The sequence below is a fragment of the Camelina sativa genome, chromosome 8, assembly GCF_000633955.1.
Source record: "Camelina sativa cultivar DH55 chromosome 8, Cs, whole genome shotgun sequence".
In the NCBI taxonomy this organism is placed as follows: Eukaryota; Viridiplantae; Streptophyta; class Magnoliopsida; order Brassicales; family Brassicaceae; genus Camelina; species Camelina sativa.
Genome location: NC_025692.1, coordinates 23784102 through 23792301, shown reverse-complemented (window position 1 = coordinate 23792301; position 8200 = coordinate 23784102). Strand labels below are relative to the sequence as shown.

Here is an 8200-nt window from a genome sequence, read left to right as displayed (position 1 = left end):
GTGGCTACACCCGGAAGGCTCAAAGACCACATCGACAACACGTCCGGATTTGCAACAAGGTTGATGGGTGTGAAAGTCCTTGTGCTTGATGAAGCTGATCATCTCTTGGACATGGGTTTCCGAAGGGATATTGAGAGGATAATAGCTGCTGTTCCGAAGCAGAGACAGACATTTTTATTTTCCGCCACAGTACCTGAAGAGGTAAGTGTCAGTTTCTTGCACAAAGACTCTCACTTTTGGGTTGGAATCTTGAATCGTGTTGTTTTGGTATTAAGGTCCGTCAAATATGCCATGTTGCTCTGAATTCGGATCATGAGTTCGTCAACTGTGTTCAAGAGGGGGCAGGGGAGACGCATCAAAAGGTAAAAGATTGCNCAAATCTTGCATTGCCATTGAGCTGGACTTCTAAAATGAAACTTGTTATCTGACCATTAGAGTTGCATTTATTTTTTCTTCAAACTGATTTGGTTGTTCTTCACTAAAACAATATGAACTCATTATTTAAATGGCTAAGAATATAAATTAAGAAAGATATATTCAAAAAGGATGTATTTCGCTAAACAAGTTAGGATTGTTTCCAATCATAGGATATGTTCCTTGATTTAGCCTCTTATGCATTTGCATTTTTTTTGCATCTTTTCTCTTCCCTGTAGTCAAAGTGGCTGCAGAGATGATGATCTTTGTCTCTGTATATTTTTAAATAATAACATATTTGCACAATCTCAGATTCTCGTGGCTACGCCCGGAAGGCTCAAAGACCACATCGACAACACGTCCGGATTTGCAACAAGGTTGATGGGTGTGAAAGTCCTTGTGCTTGATGAAGCTGATCATCTCTTGGACATGGGTTTCCGAAGGGATATTGAGAGGATAATAGCTGCTGTTCCGAAGCAGAGACAGACATTTTTATTTTCCGCCACAGTACCTGAAGAGGTAAGTGTCAGTTTCTTGCACAACGACTCTCACTTTTGGGTTGGAATCTTGAATCGTGTTGTTTTGGTATTAAGGTCCGTCAAATATGCCATGTTGCTCTGAAACCGGATCATGAGTTCGTCAACTGTGTTCAAGAGGGGGCAGGGGAGACGCATCAAAAGGTAAAAGATTGCTTTTTTGAAGTTCAGGTGAACGAATGGCCTTATGATTGAATGTTATTGGTTTCTCATGTCTGTTTTATCTCCCAGGTCACACAAATGTACATGATTGCATCATTGGATAGACATTTCTCGCTTCTATATGGTCTTCTGAAAGAACACATCACAGAAAATGTGGGCTATAAGGTAATATTCTTCCTCCAATGCCATTGTGAATCACCACTGTATGTCTGGATTAACACAATCTCTTTGCTGTTGCAGATTATCATTTTCTGTACAACTGCTATGGTCACAAGATTGGTGGCTGATCTGCTTGGTAAGCTATGCCTGAACGTCAGAGAGATCCATTCTAGAAAACCGCAGAGTTACAGAACCAGAGTTTCTGATGAGTTCCGCAAGTCCAAGAGTATTATCCTTGTAACATCTGATGTATCTGCTCGTGGTGTTGATTACCCTGATGTGTCACTAGTCGTACAGGTAAACCATATAGTAGTTTTCCATTATAGAGTTGAACAGTTGCTACAAAGTTAGTCGTTTTTTACTGAAGTCGTTGTTTATATGTTGCTTTTGCAGATGGGATTGCCATCAGACAGAGAACAATATATACATAGACTTGGCAGAACTGGGCGGAAAGGGAAGGAAGGAGAAGGTATACTATTGTTGGCACCGTGGGAAGAGTACTTTTTATCTTCTGTGAAAGACTTGCCCATCACAAAGACTTCTTTACCGCCAATAGACCATGAAGCTGTGAAAAAGGTAAGCTTTTTCAAATACTATATGAATTTGACTCTACTGAACTTGGCAAACCTTTCTCAAAATTAACTTGCTAGCAATTAGCAACCCATAACAACCAGACTACTATACTAAACTATATTGGGATGCAAGTTCCCAATGTTTAAAATATATTTTTTAAGAGTATGTAACTCGAGTGAGCATTGATGAATGTGAGAACACATGTTAAAAATCAGGTGCAGAAAGGGCTTAGCCAAGTGGAAATGACGAACAAGGAGGCAGCATATCAGGCGTGGTTGGGTTACTACAAATCACAGAAGCAAATTGCAAGAGACACGACCAGACTGGTGGAGTTAGCTAATGAGTTTAGCCGCAGTATGGGACTTAGCACCCCTCCAGCTATCCCTATAAATGTTCTTGGCAAGATGGGTCTCAAAAACGTTCCTGGTATAAGAGTCGCTCCTGGTTTTGACAAGAAAAAAACAAATAGAAATTTTCGTTCCCGCTAGATTTTTTCTTAATGGTATGTTTTGTTTTCAAACTTTATTGCTTTTGAAGGTATTATCTCTTGTTATTCTTGCAACACTTTGATTTTCTAATTATACAAAATCTATAGAAGTTACCTTCTTGTGGAGGTATTTTTTGTAAGAAATTTGTTTTGCCATGTTCTCTTTTACAGTTAAGCAATTTTGGATTTATGATTCATAGTATTTTTGGACTAATTTCTTTTCGATCACCTAAATTTGAATATGAGAGCTGACTTTTTTAAGTAATTCTGTAAATTCAAACGTTGAACTACCCCTATGCCATCGAAATTATCGAACCTCATTCCTCAAAATCTCAACATCAATCAAAGAGATATAATCATACAAGTGACACTTTGTAAACTTGTAAATAAGGTTTAGCCTAATCGATCCAATTCATCAGTAACCACAAAGCTTAGGAATATAGCCACTAACCAAAATATAGAAGCATTTTAGAAATCGTAATAAAAACTTCTAATTTCCCCGGCAAAAAAGAAATAATGGAACCTCAGATCCAAAGAGTACTGAAAAGAAGGTGATGATGAATGGTAACAGTGAAAAAACAAAACCCAACACCATCTTTCTACTCAAGCTTTGCCTTTCACCATAAGGCTATGCCTTTTTGTTGTAAATTGTAAAGCTCTACTAAACCCTAAACTGAGCCAAAAAAAAAAAAAACAGAGAAGGCAAGGTGAAAATGGTAAGTTTGGCTTTGGCTGCAACTGCAACTACAAGCTTTTCCTATACAGAATTGAATTCTGCTACGTGTTTAGTCCTCTTTCCACTTGTTAACATATCTCAAGAAGGCACTAGCTGGATTTTCATGAAGTGGAGCTCTGACACGGGTAGATCTCCTAACCACTGCTTCTTCCATTTCTATGTTGTGAGCAATGTCCTTCGTCCTCTTTTGTAGTGTAGAGCTGCAAATCACAAGTCATCGCCAGGTTTTAAAGCCATGACACATAAACAAGGAGACTTTGATAAATGTGGTGTTACTCTTCTACATGTGCATCAAAGTGAGGATAGAACAAGTGACCGGAATAATAAATAATGCAGATTATGCAAAAGAGAAGTGGGAAGCTATAACTGACCATATTCTGTCATAGAATTTCTCTAGCTGTATATGTAATGACAGTTCCCTCTCTCCTTTACGGTTTAGTGATCCCATCAATGCATCGAGCTGGATATAGAGAAACATACACAAAATTGAACAAGATTTATACAATCAAATGATCAAACAAGGAAATGAACCACGTGGATTGATGATACCTCTTCCTTGGAGGTATAATAGCCCCATTCTTTGGAATCAGAATCCTCAACAAATATCCTACCATTGCTTCGGAACCACCAGTACCTGTTGTAATCCCGATCTTTACCTAAGGTGTTTGTACGTATGACTATTTTCTCCATCTCTCGTTCATAGTATTTCCTCTGCATGTAACATTAAAAGTTCACACTTGATGTGCATAAACAAAAAAGCACACACGTGCATATATGAAAACAACCACATATCAAAAATAATTATGTGGGGAAGGACTCTACCCTCTGTTCGGGCCCCCTCCTTTCCGAAGTTCCTTTCTCATCTTCACTTGCTGATTTTGCCTCCTGCTTCTTCACTGAAAATCCTTTCTCCTCCTCTTCCTCCTCTGCTCCATCTTCATCTTCATCTTCCTCCCCCTTCTCCTCCTCCTTTGGTTCGATTTTAATACCCGTCATCTGCCTTTTGTGCTTTCTCAGATAGACATTCCCCATAAGCCTGTTACTACCATGAGAAAAATGAGCTCCCAAGTGATCTGAAGACCAAATGTTCTGCTAATGAGTAAATATGATATAAGCCATACCTTTTCTCTGATTTTTCAAAATTTTCTGAAGAAACAAACCCATTCTCCATCTTGCTTCCCCCTGCAGTGCTCTCTTTCTTTTCGCTGTCTTCACTACTTTCTGTTACTTGTGAGCTATTTTTCTTTATCTCCAACCTACTATTGTCTAAAACTCCATTAGATTCCTCGCCAGTTTTGGACCGTTCTTTCTCCTCTCTTTTCTGTCGGGCCTCTGTCAACGCTTCTTCTCTTCTAGCAGCTCCAAGGGCATGCCGTTGTTCAACAAGCTCATCTATTTCCCCCTTGAACATACTTGTTACAGTTATATGGTTCACTATTTCTCTTAAGATTTTCAATTTTACAATTGGGTCCAAAAGACCATAATGTCCCCGCCTAATCGTTCCAAGGTCAATGCACAAATCAGAAGCGTCGACTGATTCCAAGAAATCACAAAGATACTCTCCCCATGTGATCAATGTTATCTGAAATAAAGCAACAAGCAGGGCATCAAACACAAAGAAAACTAAAAATCACAAGATTGGCGACTTAATGTTGAATGCGAATAGCATATGAGACCAAGATCTGACCTTTGACTTGCGACTCCTTTTCTGCAAAGCTTTGAAATTATCCCCACGTTCACTGATGAGGAACCGGAAAAGACAGGCATGCACCTCCATGATAAGAACCACATTACTTTCCTTGTGGCAGACAGCATTTTCGAAGTCTTCAAGAGAAAATCGCCATAGATGCAACTGTCTACCAAATGAGGTACAAAAGTCCCAGACCATAAGTAGATCCCCAACACAATCCATTGGAACACTAAAATCCCGCGAAAGAGAAGGCCGCTGAGTGATATCAGTGTCATCAAGATCAGGTGGCAACAGTGAATCTTCAATTGGATAATTGATAGCCTCTTCCTCAGACTCATTAACATCTGAAAAGAAAAAACCAGCGAATGGTAAAAATTTCCTTTAAATTGCAAAGAAACTTTTGCCGAAACATTAGGAAACATTGAATTGGAAACGAATTGCAGAGCATCCATGCAATTATACCTCTATCTGTCTCCTCTGCAATCTGTTTACCATTTTCTGCTCTCTTTCTTTTTCCTTTTTCCCTTCCGGTTTTACCTTCCTATAGTTTAGCGATGAGACAAAACTGATAAGTACATCAACTAATTATTAGGCAATGCTACAACTTATTAAATGGTGATGTACTTTACTTCTACCTGCTTTCTTTGTTGAACCAGTTCTCCATTCTGAAAGACATATTTGTTCTGAAGTTCCTTGGGAATTTTTCTCGTGATATCATGTGCTTTAGCCAGAAAATCATTTACTACCCAAGGTATACTGTGGCATGTGGAATCCCTAATGAAAGACTTCAGAAAGTTTCTACTAAATGGAAACTTCTTCCATGACAGATCCTCCCCAAACAGCACTGTGTTCTCATTTATTTCCTTATCTTTGTAAAGGAAGCCTACCTCATACTGAGGTTTACTATCCCCATCTGTTAATATCTTCAAGATTTTGCACGGATGCAGTTCCCCATCCCTTTTTCCATACAACTCTGCACCAGCGTAAAAGCAATTTTGCAACTCTGTCGCTATTTTGTCAGCAAGATCTTTCAATGACAGCGTACCTTTTCAAAATGAAAGAAAAAGAGTCAGAAGTAGTGGTCATAAAACAGAGATTTCGAGTATTAGAAATTTATCTTACACAAACAAATTTAAAACAGTAAATAGGGATTGCTGATTCACAAAACTGACAGAAAAACCAAAATGGTAAAAAGGCAGTCTTGATGCACAACCAAGGTGCACATCCTTAACTCCTTTCCCCTGACAGTGTAGTCTGTGTCAGAACCAGGAATGTGACAATAGCAAATGCAACCAACCGGTACCATTCTATGAATTATAGAGGCACATCTAACTTTAAATGTGTGGCTTTGAAACTCTCACATGGTTCCGGGGTTCCAAGAAGATACAGACAATTTATGCTACAGCCCTCAATGTACACATAATTACAACTAAATAAAACAAGACTTCGACACACTTGCATCATAAGAATGAATATAACCAAGGAAGGAGTTAAAACTTACTGAATTGGATGATGCGTAAAGCAGGTGCGACTAGCTCTCTCGCCAGAGTTTGAACTTTCTTGCTTGCCAGTTTTTCTGAGTCTAAGGCCTCCTCGTAGGTCAAGGTAGTCTTACCAGTAGATTTGCATGTCCAAACTCGCTTGCGGTACAGATTAATCCTCTTCAAGTACAATCTAATTTTATGTTAAGCAAAGCAAACAAATAGTTCTGACACGGATATGTGCACTGATAAACATGAACAACCAAGCCTTGGAAGAATAATATGAATAAAGATTGTTCCAGAATGAAACACTGGACACATAAGGAGATGGTAAACATTTGAAACATAAGTTTAAAAATAGTATCATGTTTTCCAATTCATAAATTGAAACAGCAATAGAAAAAGGATACTGATAATCTCTAAAAATCTCCTTTGTGAGACGAACTTGATAAACAAGTTCTTGAGGCTCCAAGTTATTTGGTGGCTCCAGTAGTCTATGTGACTTCTTTTTTAGTAGAGGCATCCTTCAAATGGCAAAACAGACCTACGGCATATATAAAAAGGTGTCGTATAAGTGATTATCATATTGGCTTTTTGTGAAATCATAGTTAGAAACATCAAGGAAACGTAGCAAACAGCTCATCCACGCAAGAAGGGCAGGAATTGCGTCTATGCAATGTGAGAACAGAGAATTAACAGAAAATCTTAACCCCCATAAAGCGTTTAAGGTGACACAAATGTCAAGTAGACCAAGAAAAGTAGTAAACAAGTACATATATGTGGCAAAAATATGCAAATGATAGCACATAGCCCGAGAACACTGATTCTAATTTCAGCTCTGATTTGACAAAGAGTCCATAGATTAGCAAGTGGAACATGTGAGATCATGTCAAAAAAGAAACCCCAATGAAAAAAAACTGAGAAAAGCAATGCAGAAACGGAGATAGCATTAAACCCTAGAACAATCGCAATCCCAATCGAATTAGGAAAAGATCTGAAACCATCGGACAAAATTCACCGATTACATACCAAATTGAAAGCAATATCGAACAAGGCAAGGAAGCGAAACGAAACCCGAGGAATCAAAACCCATACCCAAAGATCGAGATAGAGAAAAATCACTTTCATCATACCCTAGTTTCGGAGAATCCATAACCCGAAACCCACAAGTTATACACACAACAACAACAACAAAAAAGCAGCCAAAAAGCAAAGCAAATGTGTAACAAACACAATCACTGAAAAAAACGTAACGCAATTCGCAGCCGACACAACGAGAATCACCACGAAGAAAGCGAAATCGCAGACGGCAAGAGGATCGATGTTCCCGCCACAAACGATTAGAGAGAAGGGAAACAAGAGGGGACTCACACAATCAAATCTTACGGAGAATGTATCAAATTGGGAATGCGCGTCGTAGAGAGAGAGAGGTGTCTCTCAAGGAACGAACACCGCTGTTGAGATCTCCCTAGGTCCCTCTCTCGGTCTCTCGGTCTCTCTCTCTCTCTCTCTCTCTCTCTCGCTCTCAGCTGTTTTGGTCGTCGTCCTTCCTTATGGGAAAGACGCAAAAAAAAATAAACACTTAATACGCGAATTAGTGAAATTAGCCTCTCTCTCACTTTAATTTATAGTATTATATTTAATACTATATAGTTTTTATAACAGGTGTTGGTGATTTGGACCCTTAATAACTCTCTAGCCCCTTTAGGTATACTGGGGCTTTAGTTCTTGATATTTAGCCCATTTATTAGGCCTAAAAGGCTTTACCATGTTTCGTTTTTTTAATCAGTATTCATGGCTACACCTCTTAAGTCAAATAGACTTGAAAGCTAAAACAACCAAAGTAAGTTTTGATTATGTGTTCTTAAACTAAAACTAAAACGGTGAAGCCTCTTCAACCATTATTTTGGTAAATTCCAAATGATGTTTGACCATAATTCGGAAAAAACTTCAAATAACCTA

The 8200-nt window shown here is 38.6% G+C and overlaps 2 protein-coding genes across 3 annotated transcripts in view; one reads left to right on the top strand and one right to left on the bottom strand.

The window, feature by feature from the left end:
• LOC104708218 (DEAD-box ATP-dependent RNA helicase 25-like) overlaps nucleotides 1-2475 on the top strand; it is a 5501-nt gene extending 3026 nt beyond the window's left edge. The window contains exons 5-10 of the mRNA XM_010424742.2: nucleotides 727-933; nucleotides 1008-1094; nucleotides 1182-1277; nucleotides 1353-1568; nucleotides 1665-1847; nucleotides 2060-2475. Of these exons, the coding sequence (XP_010423044.1) occupies nucleotides 727-933; nucleotides 1008-1094; nucleotides 1182-1277; nucleotides 1353-1568; nucleotides 1665-1847; nucleotides 2060-2332 (1062 nt within the window). The 3' untranslated portion in view covers nucleotides 2333-2475. The remainder of the gene's footprint in view (nucleotides 1-726; nucleotides 934-1007; nucleotides 1095-1181; nucleotides 1278-1352; nucleotides 1569-1664; nucleotides 1848-2059) is intronic.
• LOC104708216 (DDT domain-containing protein DDB_G0282237-like) lies at nucleotides 2772-7823 on the bottom strand. 2 transcript variants are annotated; one of them, XM_010424739.2, is made up of 11 exons: nucleotides 7610-7823; nucleotides 6649-6782; nucleotides 6259-6431; nucleotides 5393-5802; nucleotides 5220-5298; nucleotides 4755-5101; nucleotides 4189-4649; nucleotides 3890-4103; nucleotides 3617-3778; nucleotides 3439-3527; nucleotides 2772-3267 (listed from the first exon to the last, which is right to left on the bottom strand). In XM_010424739.2, exons 2-11 carry the CDS (start codon nucleotides 6759-6761, stop codon nucleotides 3117-3119), a joined length of 2199 nt encoding a protein of 732 aa, XP_010423041.1. In that variant the 5' UTR covers nucleotides 6762-6782; nucleotides 7610-7823; the 3' UTR covers nucleotides 2772-3116. The 2 variants fall into 2 exon arrangements, with proteins under 2 accessions (XP_010423041.1, XP_010423042.1); XM_010424740.2 differs by lacking the exon at nucleotides 7610-7823 and adding an exon at nucleotides 7523-7583.